Here is a 14683-nt window from a genome sequence, read left to right as displayed (position 1 = left end):
TTGGACTGGAGTCCCCCGAAAGCATTCCCACTGAGCACCCATGGGATACATTTGAATGCAGTTGCCGTAGAAAGGAGCTTTCACCCATTAACATTGGGTAATGTGAAGCACTGAGCATGAGTCAGCTTCCTATCTGATGCTCTGCCATGATCTGTGGCAGCTGGACTAAAGTGGGTCCAGTGGGGTAATAAACAGGGTATAATGTATCCTTCTGGTCACTGGCAGTATGCATCAGTGGCTCCCAGATTTTTTGGCTTGTGACCCTTTTATGCAATATTTACTTGTGACAACAAAAAAGCAAAGATTAGAGAAAAGTAATTCGAAAAAACAAAACAAAACACAATTTGTATAGCTGAAATGTTTTTTTTCTGTTCTAATTTCCTTCTCTTACCTCCCTGGAGATTACCAGTATCTTGACACCCGTTGGTGGGTCCCGAACCCCCCGGTTGGGGACCACAGCTGTACATCTAAGGACTTTAAGGGGAATGGGTGCTTTGAATTGCCCAATGTTAACATTTTTATAATTCTGGGTGAAGAGTCATTACATTTCCTTAATTTTGATTATATACTGTATCTTGTGATTGATTATGATTGATAATCATAAAACTTCAGAATTTCTTGGGAGTTATCACAAGCCCCAGTCATGGATGAGGCTGTTTTGGGGGTATTCATTTAGAAATGCTTATCAGAACCTGGAATAATTAACCTGCTGAAATCAACTTCTTAATGGTTGTTGTCTGTCAAAGAAACCAATTCATACTGGAACCAAGGAAACAATCAATTATTTCCTGTGGACTGCCTCTGACCACAAAAAGTTAAGCCATGGCCAGTCTTCTTATCTGACAAACTCACTGACCATCCCACCACTGACTTGTCTGTCAGATATTCAGTAACTTATTATGATTGTTACGGTCTGACAATCATGATAAGTTACTGTGTGGGGTCAGATAAAGCTGTTCTACTCACAAAACTCTTTAATTAAGCTGTGTTTGACTCTTATCTGTATCCAGGACAGCTCTGAAGACCTAACCTTCCACTACTGGGCTTTGTTTGATGGCCACGCTGGCTCTGGGGCGGCTGTAGTAGCCTCCCGCCTTCTCCATCACCACATTGCCCTGCACCTTCAGGAGGTGATGAATATCCTCTGCACTCCGAACCTGCTGCCCCCCACATGCCTGTGTGAGGAACCTATCAATCACCACCTCACCCCGACGTCCCAGCGCGCCCTTACCAGGGCCGCCTCTCTCCGGGGCGCCGCAGGGGCTCCGGGTTCCCCCAGCCCCCCACCCACACGCTTCTTTACTGAGAAGAAAGTTTCACACGAGAGCCTGGTGATTGGAGCCATCGAGAATGCCTTCAAAGACATGGTAAGAGGCATGGAATGTGGAAGTTGCTGATATAACGTGCTGACCTGTTTGGATAGAAGGTCTTAGATAAACTTTCCATTGTGCAATGAAAAGACTACACACACACCATATTTAAATTACAGAACATAAAAAAACCTGTTCATTTGCTGCTAATAGTCCACTTCCACAAAGGAAAAAGGACACTTCCACCACAATCTTAAGTAGACTGTCCCTGATTCTGTTTCTGTGCCAAACTGTCCCCCCTAAATCTGGAACTATCCTCTCAGCCTAACTTTGACGTTTTGAAACTCACACTTTTACAGTTGAGTTTCGTGAAAAATTGAGCTTGGGAGGAAATGTAGAAATTTGAAAATCAGAAAGTGTATCTGTAAACACTACGGTGTTCTGATTATTCATATAGTAAGGCTCAACACAGAATTATGGATAAGAAATATCAATGTTGCACAAACTTATGTTTATTTCTTTCAGACTGGTTCTAATGTCTGCTTCCTTATTGAGGAATATTGGATACTTAGACTAAAGCTACAAATGATATATTTATAGGCCTCTTAAACACTTTCAAGTGCATTTGAAAATCATTCTTGTTGAAAGGTTTACCGCTCATGTTCATTCCTGATGAGGGGTCACAGGCAGACATTTCTGCACACTGACAGGTCACAAGCCTAGAAGGTTGAGAACCTCTGCTCTAAGCTGTATTATGTATAATACATTATTCCGTTCACTGTTGGATTTTTTTTGTGCAGCATGCATCTCGGCCTCAGTGTTCCTGTATTGCTACTTCATTTGTATTTCCCAGGCTAGTCATGTCCCTTTGCTAAAAAAGGATGTTGCTGAAAAAATAAGATAAGAAAAAGGCACATTTTTTTGCCGCCAGAAGTAACAACATTCTGTTAGCTCTAATACAAGCCTACGATCGAAATTAGTTTCTCTTTGCATACATTCTCCATTTATCTCACGCACACAATATCACAGAACTCGGTAAAAACTGCACAGTGATATAAACTTTTATAACAGATTCTTTACAGAAATTACAACTATTATTCAATTATGGATTTATCAATAAGTGTGCAAACACAGATCTTTCAGTATGCATACTTTACATCCATTAAACTCTAACTGCTTTGTAAGGCAATTGATATCGATTCACTGCAATTAGAAGGTCAAACAAAATGCACAGAGTCATCCCGGATTTCCTGCTACTGCCTATTAAAGTTAAGTGTGCACACATGAATCATTTTCCTGTTGAATTTGACCCACAGGTACATGTATATACAGGATGCTGTATGAAGTACACTACAAACACACGTAAGCACAAACATCCTTGTTTCATGACGTCTCAACCTGAAATTAAAATGCCACTGCATTTAAAATGACACTTCACACACTCTCTGTCTTTTGTGTATCAAACACTGGTTCCCTGTAGGCGTGAAAGGTGGCCGTATACGACAAACACTCCATTCTTTCGCAAAGGGCTGTGGGTGTGGTCAGCTTGAATTATCTCAGTCACAATTCGTTCAGGTTGTCACGAGCGGTCGCGATGGCTAAAACAAACAAACTTCGAGACAGCCAGTGAGGCTCCTCAAACCACTACTTCGGACTGTCCGTCTGTGTGTATGCTCCAAACAGTATTTCACCAAAGAAGGATGATGGTCTGACCGTTCATAGTGACTCTTTATACAGCTATCAAGCCAGCATTTGAGATGTAGTGTTTGATACTCAAAATTCGTAGGTATTTTAGGTATTTAGGTATTTACCGCACTGCTGTGAGTTGATATGAACTCGTCCGGAGCGTCATTCTCTTCTGGCAGCCCAGAGAGATGAGTATGTGTGTTACCAGCTGGGCGAGGGCGATGAGGTGCATGAGGTCGAGGTGTGATCACGCTGACAGTAAACTGCACCAAAACTCTGTTGATGACGACACCCGCACACTCACACAACAAGTACCTTTTCTGAATTCATCATTTATGACTTCACCCCTCAAACTGGAAGCACCTGGTGTCTGTCTGCCCGTCTGTCCGTCAACCAGCTGGTCAGCCAGCAAGCAGCCTCAGAGCCATGAGAAATGATGTACTTTCCCCCTCTAGCCGCTGCAGGCCACACACTCTCGCCATCTGGTTTGTGCTGCAAATGGATGCTGGAGACTTAACTCAAGCAGAGGCCAAGAGATAAAAGTCCAGAGCCAAACAAAACAGTGCAGGCCTGCCTGACAGGCTTTGAGGGGGGACAAGTCAAAGGCCGCCGGCCTCAGTTTCAACATCAGGGTTTTCGATCAGCAGCCTCTGCTATGTTCATCGCCCCCGGCTGGGTTACGAAAGACTAATGATCTTATCTACTGTTACACTGAGAGATTAAAGTCACTCTAATGAAAATAGTTTGCCGATTTGTTTTTCTGTCGATCGACTAATAGTTTCAGCTGAGAGCACCTACACAGTCCATAGTGTATTAATGATTACAGAGTGAAAAACTGAGGCAATAGGGTAAATACAGAGGCCCCCGTGGGATAAAAAGAAAAAAAAATACACGAGAGTATATGAATAAATTTATACAATCTATTTAGTAACTATGCTGCCTTGCTGCTGTAAACCCCACCTGTCTGGCCTTGCAACTAGATTCAAACAGACGCTCTGAGTTATCCTCCAGTAATGCTTTACCCACATGTACACATCACAAAGACTTTGCTAAAAGCCAACATTTGTTTTGCGGGTGAGGTCGCTCAGGGAGGTCAAATTAGATTTCTACAGAAGGGAGCCAGATCAATGCCATTAGAAAATGCAATTAATCCTAGTGCTTCTGCCTTTTAACCACTAGGCGGCAGTGTGCAATTAACTATTTTTACCAAGCTGTGTGACCATAGAAGAGGAAACAGTGTACTGGGGCACTTGTGTCTTTGCGTGTTTAAGTGTAACGAACGTTTGTATACGGATCAGTTGATGAATTGAAATGTCTGTTGTGAATTTTTGTTTATTGATAAGCTGATTTTGTTCCACAGAGTCAGGAGGACTGCGTTTTTAATAACTTGTGACAATAGAACTACTGTTGAACGGTGTACTTCTTACCCGGAGTACATATTCTGACTTTATAATGCAACGCTTTATTTTTCTTTTGCTGCCTATTTCCTTCTCTGGTCGCCTTTTTCCTGTCAGAAACATATCTGCCCACGACTCCTAGCAATCAGCAAACATCTACGTCTCCCTCTGCTTCCCCTCTCTCCGCTCATATGCCTCTCCAGCTCTTTATCCAGCTCTGAATCTGCACTTTTTACCCCGTGTCTCCTCTCTTTCTTAAAGGAGAATCCTACTGAAATCCACCATTTCAAGCATTGGGGCTGACGTCACCGCATCTTTTTCTCTCATACCTCGAAGCTTACAGCTACAAAACTGTCTATTGGTGGTCTAAAGTTGTATTTCAGAGAGCAGTGTTTTAAAGCATGCATATTTCCACTACTAATTTGTTTTTCCAGGTGGTTACAGCGGGTTTTTTTTTTCTCACCTATGGGCTCTACTTACAGCCACTACTTTCCTCCACAGCTGTCATTTATTTTCATTTGAGGAATCGTTACAGTAAAATTAGATGCAATCTGGTTCAAATAATACAAATTTCTGCTTGGAACAAGAAAACTGTCACTTCCACTTTTGCTGAGTGACTAGCAAAAAGCTGATTTTGGCAGAATCTCACCCCTAAAAGCCACTCTTCTCTTTTTTTTTTTTTTTATTTAACAAAGGTCATTCTTTAATAAAATGGGAAATATCAGAGAACCTTGGGAAGGTTTGTCACTCTAAATCTCGGAGCCTCTGTGTCTTATCAGTGGGATCTGCCTTTAATTCTCCTCTGACATGACTCACTGCATTCCTACGAAAGTGGCCGGTTTGTGTGGAGTGGCAGCTCAGGCCCTGATAAACACTCACGGATGTGTAAACATGAAAAAAAAAACAGCGTTTAGCTCGGAGACAGAGAGTCTTATCACTCTGAGCTGTTTGTTGGGACAGGACAGAAAGAAGAGGGGATGAGATCAGTGGCCTTCTATGACCCTCCTCAGTGCAAGACATTTAGCCCCTGAACCCTGGTACTGTGTGTGTGTGTGTGTGTCTGTCTGTCTGTCTGTCTGTGATCAGGTTGAGCTATACGCGTGCAGACTGTCACATCTTTACTGCCTCGTGAGTATTTTAGAGCTCAATTTATGATTTGTGTAATCAGGAATAGGAAGCAGCTAGCCGGGCTAGCCTATAAAGCTCATTATTTACCGCATTATGTCATTTGTGTAATCTGGACAAAAACCAAAGTGTAAAAACAGCACACTCATCCCTGCGCGGTTGCACAGCAAACAGAGGCGACTCCAGGAAGTCAGTGCTCCTGGCCAAGAAAAAGTCTTGCACATAACCCCGTGTTACAACGGATTAAACAAATGAGACATATCAGTGAGATTTAGAGTTGCTGTTAGGCGGATCTTGTTAGTTTTGGGCAAGGCCGGGCTATCTGTCTCCTCGTTTACAGATAGCCTGTCCGTGTGCTAATTTAGCTAGCCAGCTGCTGGGTGCAGTTTCACATTGAGCACCAGTTCATGAGAACTGTATCAGTCTTCTCATCTAACTCTTTGCAAGAAAGCCGATAGGTGTATGTTTGCATAATGTCAAACTATTCCTTTAAATCAGTGACCTTTGGAGGTGTTGGAGTGCTGAGCTTTGAACACTGGAAAGAGCCAGGCTGGCTGTTTCCTCTGACTTATGCTAAGCTAAGCTAAGCGCCCCCTGGCTTCGGCCGCGACAGTGTGAAACCACACTGTCTCTCGCTCAGACAGACAGAAAGCAGATAAGCAAATTTCCCAAGTTACACCGTTCCTTTTTGAAGGTTACTGTTACCAGTTTTCTAGCATGAGCTATGTTGTTGTTAGGGGTTAGCCTTCCGGAAATGAATGTAAATTATTAGAACATTTTGACGAGGTTATGCTATAAGTGTGTGTCTTGTGTTCTTTGTTGTGTGGGAGTAGGATTAGTGATCATTAATCATTAAGTCTAGCCGTTAATTTACCCCATTTTTCGATATTTTCTCTCCCTGCACTTATTTGGCTACAGTGGCGCCTGAACAAGTTGCCGGTCTATCACAGCGCAGTAGTTTAACCATTATTGCATGACTATCGACAGCCACAGAATCAAGGTAATGTGAATGTGTGTTGGCAGCGGGTCATAGTAAATAAATAGTGGATTTTTGGAAAGGTTTTGCGCAAAGGTCTGTCTTGCCCTTAACAACAACTTATATGTCGCTGTCCATTACTTACCTGTCTCACTGACCATCATCATCCGTCCTTTCCAGCCTCTATATCAGCCATCGCTGTTCTCAGAGTACATTTTTCTGTTCCTGCTTTTAGCCCTAATAGCTGTAGGCTCTCCTACTCATTCTGCAAAGTCATGAACCAGGTGCACTGCAGACAACACAGAGAAGGACTTTTTTTTTTTTTTTTTTGTCCTGACCTGTAACTCCCATTTTAGTACAGGTACTCATGTAAATAACAGCAGCTTTTGCCAGTAAAGTTCAACCTCCTCTTCTCGGGCAAGTGTGCCGGTGTGCACATTGCTGTGAAAATGGTGGCGTTCACGACAAAATCATGTTAACTGAAATTGCTCCTTCTCAATCCAAGACGCATCTGCTCCTCTCATTTTTGTGATTTTTTTTTTTTTTTAAACATTTAATGTGGTTTGGTCGGGGGAGATCTGTGGGGGTGTACTTCATGATACTTTTTATGTCTGTGCCGCGCTTTAGTGTGTCCCTGACTTTTTTTTTTCTCGACTATTCAAGTGGATTGTATTGGAATATAATTCATTTTGCTTTTGCTGTCCTTGTTGCTAGAGTGGCGTCATTTTTTATTTGCAAGATGATTATTTTTTTTATTTACGGTTTATTATTTTTCTATAATGGCTGATGTGGTGATATTATGTGGGACTTGTGTGAATTTGAGCAGTTCCTGATTTGTTAGTCCTACCTCATGGTATTTTTTTTCTTCTTTCAATAAGGACTTTCATTTCAAGGAGTGCAGAAACCATTTTGCATTAAGTAGTTATGGCATTTCAGTAGAATGACGTGTGTTTTTTGAGCATTGTATGTCTCCGTCTCTCTCTGCTGGCTGGTTATTTAGCTTAGTTGTTCCTGAGTATTCCTGGCAGAAGTGGAGAGGAGAAAGGTGTAGATGTTTATGCAGGCATTTTTATTATTAAAGACTTTGCCTGCAGCAAGAGGAATTGGATACAGTTAGGATAAATATGTATAGCTTGCTATGGATTCATAATTCATCCAGTGTGAAGGACACATTTGTTCACCTCCCCCTACTCAACTCACGCACATACACACCTATCCATCCTCTGTACCCCTTCATGCCCTCTCACTCCTGAGAAATGTGTTGCTTCTTCAAACAGACAGCAGCAACAATGGAGTGTGTGTGTGTGTGTGTGTGTGTGTGTGTGTGTGTGTGTGTGTGTTCTGTTACTGGAGAGGAGGGATACAGAAACACACACATGCATATACACACAGACTTTCTGTCTCGCACAAAATCGTACACAAAGACTACACTAGCACACACACATACACACAGGAAGAACTGAATATACACGCTTGCAATCAGATTCGCACGCCCATCCATCTTTCATCCAGACACAAACACACTCGATTAATAGACACAATGCAGGCATACACTACAGTCCACTGTTGTTCCTCATCTGATACAAACACACACATACATTTGCTGTGAACAGACACACACACACACACACACACACACACACACACACACACACACACACACACACACACACACATTTACAGTGTTTTAATTAGATGGAGGTCCTCAGCAACAGAGCTAAAGGCGATAATGCTTTAGCTGGAGTGAACAGCCATCATGGGAAAACATGTTAATGATGGACAAATGTGTTCACCAACATTTTTCATCCCACTCCATCTGTTACTAGCGATGGAGCGATGTGAAGGAAGCGCCCGTGGGGTCATCTGTTTTCCCCGGTATAACTTCCTTCTTCTGTTCTGCAATTGAAGGCCCCTGAGGAGCCGTTAACAGCGGACCAGGAGCAGCCAGTGAGATAGCAAAGAAGGGTGAAACCAAGTGTGAGCAGCTTGGTTCAAATTTATTTTAGCATTTTGATTAATCCACTGACAGGTTAATTATTCATCTAATTAATGAACTAATAGTATGGCTTTTTTTTTTTTTTTTTAAATCATTCTTTTGGTTTAATTAGCACCAACTTAATCTGGGCTAATTAGCTGGTGTAATAACCAGCAGTCCCTCCAAACCTTCTCTTCTATCCTTTTGGTTTCCATTTTGTTTTATTGGTCCTTGACTTATGGCGCTCTTGATAAATGAATTCATTACGTTGCCATAATTAATAATGGTATCATGGCGGGTTTTAAGTATCAGGGCACTATTTTACACATTATCAGGTTCTTGCTTAAATATGCTGCTGTGTGATAGGAAAAACTTTTTTTGAGGGCTGTGATGATTAGACACAGGATTATTTCTGGAGGATGTGGGTATTATGGGCTCTCAGGAAAAGATTAATGTGTGTGTGTTTTGTGTTTAGGATGTACAGATAGAAAAGGAGAAGGCAGTTTACAACATCTCGGGTGGCTGCACTGCCCTGGTGGTCGTCTATTTACTCGGGAAGCTCTTCGTTGGGAACGCTGGGGACAGCAGGTGAGACGCGCGCACTCATGCGCGCAGAAAAACGAGTGTACCCCCGCAATAAAGCGCACATAACGTGTGGGCGTTTTCTATCTCTGTTGCTCACCTTCTCGTGCCCTGCAGCCAGCGGGAGCGACAGTGTCCCAGCTTAAAGAAACTGAGATTTGTTTTGTCTGCTCCTAACCCTCAGAGCTATCATTATCCGGGCCAAGGAAGTCATCCCCATGTCAGCAGAGTTCACACCAGAGTCGGAGAGACAGCGACTGCAGTTCCTGGTAAGAAAGAACCTTCCTCAGCTCCTTTCTTGCGAGCACAGCTGTCAGATATTAGCAGAGCTGACCTCCCCTCCCATTGAGATCCCGGCTGTGCTTAGGTCTGTCTCTCTTACACTGCCTGCTCTCTTTGCCAGCTTAATAGACTATGGAATTGTTTTTCCTATCCCCTGGGCACGTCAATCTTACTCTTTTTCTGTTTTTTTTTTTTTTTTTTTCCCTTTCTTTCTTTTTTTCATATCAAAGGCCTACATGCAGCCCCACTTATTAGGGAACGAGTTTACACATCTGGAATTCCCGAGGAGAGTGCAGAGGAAAGAGGTCGGGAAGAGGATGCTGTACCGTGACTTCACCATGTCGGGATGGTGGGTTGATTGATTCATTGATTTACAGACACAGGTGTCATGGCATGCTAACTTTGAGGATACCAATGTTTGATGTATTTTCCCGTTTTGATTCTTCAACATGTGTGCCAGTAAGTGTCTTCTCTGCCTTCCTGTTATATTATTTAAGACTAAACACATTTGATAGAAATCCTGTTTAATTTTTTACATCCTCTAACTTCATTTATGTGCCCCCAGAGATGAGTTTATATAATTTATATAATTCATTTATTCTACCAAGCCTCATATAATGATACCTCTGTGAGATATCACTTTGTGACATTATCTACATTTGAGTTGTTTTATATAATGCACCCGATGTGAAAATAGCACACAATAGCAGCCTCTGTCTCATTCAGTGTGTACTGGAGTGAAAAAAAAAAAAAAAGTCATTCAAAAACTTCGCCGTCAGGAGGAGGCCAGGAAAGGGCCTTGACATTTCTGCTTCTGTGTGTGAGAAAACAGCAAGAAGGAATCTGTGGGCACAGCAAGGACGCGGCTCTTTATCTTACTGTGGAGAGAGATTAAAAAAAGGACAAAGAGACTGATGAAGATGGTTCGAGAGGGAAGAAAAGCGAGAATACATAAAGACTGACAGAAGTGATAAAGTGAGGGGAAAAAGGACCGGAGCAGGAGGGATTACATACACAGCTTCAGGTGTCGACTTTTAGATCTGGTCTCTTCTAGGTAGAGAAGGGGTAGATTATTTAATTTAATTTCACAATAAGCGAAAGACAATATTAATTACATTGTTACAAAGGTCACATTAGGCTAAATGCTAATTAGGAGCAGTCTCAGTGATCAAACAGGTCCGGCAATCAGAACCTTAATAAGAATTTGAACTGTGGAAAAATGACGACTTCTTTTAAATATGTCAAAAGAATTAATGTTTCCTAATTGTGACACATAAGCCAAACAATGGTAAAGTAATCAAGAGTATTTAATCAAGTAATGTACACTCAGTTGGCAGTTTATTAGGTACGCCTGGCTAAAACTAATGTAGTCTAACACAGCAGTCCTGCAATAAATCCTCCTTCGTTACGGTTTTAATGTATGATCATTTCTGAGGCCGTAGTCTCTGCTGCTGTTGAACTGTATTGCGTTATACATTGTGTTTCTGCTATTTAGCCTATCCGCTATCATATACAGCGAACGGGGTGGACAAGATAATAGCAAAACCTGTACGTATAAAGCAATACAATTCAACAGCAGCGCAAATTGCAGCCTCCAAAATGACCATAAAGTTAAATCAACAGCTCTCTAGTACAGTTTAAATAAAACTGTACATTATAACCTTCATGAAAGGAGGATTTATTGCAGGACTGTTGTATTAGACTGCATTACTTTTAGCCTAATAAACTGCCAAATTAATGTATTTATCCACCGTTCTGAGTTACTTGCACCTCAGTCTTTAAATTCTATGCTACCTCTGGTCCATTACATTTCAGGTGAAAATATTGCAATTTTTACTCCGCCGCATTTATTTGAAAGCCTCAGTCACTTGTTACTTTGAAGATTAAGATTTTAAAACCCTAGCATACAAAATTCCTTGGTATACAGTACATTAAATTACTCAACAGCATCTGATGTAGCAATGTTTAATTTCAACTCGACTACAACAGTGAAATTTTGCTTACACATTAATGCTAATAAAACAAACAGAACTGATAATACATGTGTAGTGATGATACTTTTGCACTTATACCTTTTTATTTTCTGAGATTCTTCCGACTAATTGGGATCAAGCTTGGATCCCAGTTTAAACAGAAACAAACAGACTTAAAGTGAAACTCGTCAGACACACTGTGATTGACCAGTTGAGAGCAGCTGATTCATTTCGACTGCAGCTGCTCAACTAATGTCTTCATCACCGGGGTTAGTTAAAGTTTGGTTAAAGTAATGTTAAAGTTTGAATGTAGGACTTTTACTTCTGTTTTTACATTGTGGTGTTACTACTTTCCCTAAAGTAAAGGGTTTGGATATTTCTTACACCACTGAGTGGAAGTATTAGTATACTATAAGCAGCAAAATGTGCTTAAAGTATTAAAAGTAAAAGCACTCATAATGCAGACTGAATGGCTCTGTCAGTGTTATGTTATTATATTGGACTACTATTACTGCGTTGACATGTAAGCAACATTTCTTATGTTGTAGCTGCATAAAGCTGGAGGCAGTTTTCTCACTAGTTCATATACTACTGCAGTTTAAGCTTACGCAATATCTTGTATCATACCTTCATCATATATCTTCTAGAGTGATCGTACGCTTTGTACGAGGAATCTCAATATGCAGTAATCAGTGACCATGGTTGTCCGATACTTGCATTTGAGTGAAAAGTACAATAGAGAAAATAGAATAGAAATATAGAAATGCCGGAGTAAAGGACAAGTACCTGTATAATGTGAATGTATGCACTTATATTTATAGATATATACTGTAAGTGATAGAGAGACAGGGGGAAGAAAATATGGAGAGAGTAGACTGGGACAAAGCAGGTGACTGAGAAGAGATGAACAGTATGTTTTCTGGAACCACCTCTCTGTGGGTGTGTTTTGCGACGCCGCTCGGTTCAGCAGATGTAGGTCAGTCAGCGACTGTGTTCCTTATTGGGGCCCAGAACTCTCAGCCTGTCGTCTCCTGCTTACTGTCTCAGCAGCGCAGACGGTCTGTGATGTATTTTTAATCAGGTTCTACCCATAACCCAGTTCTGCTGCAGTTTCGCCCGGGCTAAGTCTGGGTCTTAAATTAGTACCCTGTCAGCCAGCGTGGCTGATTGCTCTGATGTGTGCGGGTGTGACTCAACTGTGTTATCCTGCATAGGTGCAGTTCAGAGGCTCTATAGGTACGGAGGATTTTTATTTTTTTTTAATGTCTCCACTCTACTGTCTGTATGTGTAGACTGTGTACCCACATGCCGCGTGTGTGTGGGTGGACTCCGGCATCCATGATAAAGGCTGTGCTCTAATGAAGGCATACGGGCCCGAAGCCCACCTCTCTCTGTCTCCCTCCCTCGCTTTCTTCATCGCCCCTCCCTCGGCTGGTTGGACTAGATGTGTGCGCTGGCTTTGGTGTTGCAAACAGAAATGGGTGTTGGTGTCCAGGACAGAGGACATTTTTGTGCGCCAGACGTCGCGATGTGATGGATGTCGAGCAGTCACCCATGTTTGACGTGATACTAAACGCCATGGCCGCACAGCCAGCCGGGCGGAGAGAAGGTGGCTGGCTGGAGAGCAGAGGGAGAGGGGGAAGGAGAACAGATGAGAAGGAAATTGCTTCAGAGACAGAGATGGAAAGTGAAGTAGAAATGAAAGTAGATTGGGGTAAGCTACAAAGATAGTAATAGAGATAGAGGAGGAGAGGAAAAGCCTAGGAAGAAAAAGGTTGGTAAGATGTAAAGAAAGCAAAAAAAGATGGTGCATAGGCCACAAAGAGGGCAGTGATAAATGACAATGAACGGCTCTCAAGCTGTCTCTGTTTGATGCCCACGCCCCCTGGGCTATCTGTCCTCCCCCTGATCCTATAGACAATAAATCAGAGAGGAGGGGGACTAACACGCACTTTCATCACTGTCGTACATTTTCACCCCCTCTCTTCCTCTTCCTGTCTTGCTCCTCCTCCTCTCCCATTCGTTTTCCACTATGCCTTTGCACCAGTTTGACTGATGCCTACAACTTACTGTACATGGGGCGAGTCACTGGGTCACTGCCATTAACTCTGGCCTTGCTCTGCTCCTGGAAGCACCAGTCAATCTATGAAGAGCCCGTCAAGGTTGGCCAAAAGGTTGTTAATGGAACCCTGCTGTCAACTGCACCCGTTTGTCTGAGTCATCCATTGCTGACACAGGCCCGTCGCAATGTCACCTCAAAGTCTGTCGACGGGTGTGTGTGTGTCTGTGGCTTCCCTGTGTGTAGAGATGTATACAAGTGTGTGTGCAGATCAGGATGCTGAGCACACACTGCTAATAGTTCTCTGTCACCCCTCTTTGCACCGAGCAGAGATGACATCACTCCATTCCTCTCCTGCCCCTCTCTCGTCACCTGCGGAGAGGACGATACAACCCCCCTCCTTCCCCGCATCCCTCTCTTCCTTTCCCCGCCCCCACTCTGCGAAGTACTGGGCCACCAAGCAGCCCTTGAATGTGAAAGCGCTCAGTGTTGTGGTCAAACAGTACGGCCCTTGAGCAACTCTCCTCGCTGGTCTTGGACTGCGTGTCCCAGAGCACGGAGCAGGTATCACAGCAGGGTTAATGTGCGTCTTTTCTCGTTCTGTCACACACTCGGTATCGCAAGGCTGACGGGCCGGTTTCCCTGTAAACATGCATCTCGAGAGGGGGACTGTCCCTGACAGCAGGCTCTGGGGATTTCATCCGAGACATCTTTGAAATGATAACAGAAAGTCTGCGTCTCTATGTTGTAGTTGTTTTTTTTTTTCTCTCTCTCTCTTTTTGGAGACTTCTGGAAGGTGGAATAGAAAATAGAAAAAAGTTCGGAGTCATATGGCAGCAGAAATGGTGGTTCCCTTTTTGTAAATAGAGAGAGTAAGACCTGCCCCAGCTTAATGAATGTCTCTCTTAATGCTCAGTTTAAGTTCCACGTCAGGTTTTCCCTAACCATGAACATTGCGAACATTTAGTGAGGAAACATTTTCTACAGCCCGTTATTTTTGTGCTACAGCTCTCCGCTCAGAAGAGTCTCTGGCTGCAGACTTGTATTTCTGTGTTTGTGGGCCGCGTTCGTTGTGATAGTCCTCGCTCTGCACACTGTTAAAAAAAAAAAGTGCTGAGTGCAGCAGTATAGTGCTCGCCTAAGGTGGAAACATATGGTCTCTCTGAGTGGAACCAGCAGTAATGTAAAAACCATCCCGGTCCCTGCTAATCTGCTTCACAGCAGCTGAAATACATTGGATAAGGTGAGTCACATAATATTTGCTTAATAAAACTTAAGGTTAGTTTTACGCAACTTTTTGGGCTAAAAAGCTGTTGTT

At 42.7% G+C, this 14683-nt stretch overlaps 1 protein-coding gene across 1 annotated transcript in view; it reads left to right on the top strand.

The window, feature by feature from the left end:
- ppm1h (protein phosphatase, Mg2+/Mn2+ dependent, 1H) overlaps nucleotides 1-14683 on the top strand; it is a 34923-nt gene that overhangs the window by 12196 nt on the left and 8044 nt on the right. Inside the window, exons 3-6 of the mRNA XM_040133918.1 lie at nucleotides 1011-1367; nucleotides 8945-9057; nucleotides 9236-9320; nucleotides 9564-9682. Of these exons, the coding sequence (XP_039989852.1) occupies nucleotides 1011-1367; nucleotides 8945-9057; nucleotides 9236-9320; nucleotides 9564-9682 (674 nt within the window). The remainder of the gene's footprint in view (nucleotides 1-1010; nucleotides 1368-8944; nucleotides 9058-9235; nucleotides 9321-9563; nucleotides 9683-14683) is intronic.

Source organism: Xiphias gladius, chromosome 8 (genome assembly GCF_016859285.1).
Source record: "Xiphias gladius isolate SHS-SW01 ecotype Sanya breed wild chromosome 8, ASM1685928v1, whole genome shotgun sequence".
Classification (NCBI taxonomy): domain Eukaryota; kingdom Metazoa; phylum Chordata; class Actinopteri; order Istiophoriformes; family Xiphiidae; genus Xiphias; species Xiphias gladius.
The sequence above is the reverse complement of the archived record's forward strand: the minus strand, read 5'-3'. Positions and strand labels throughout refer to the sequence as shown.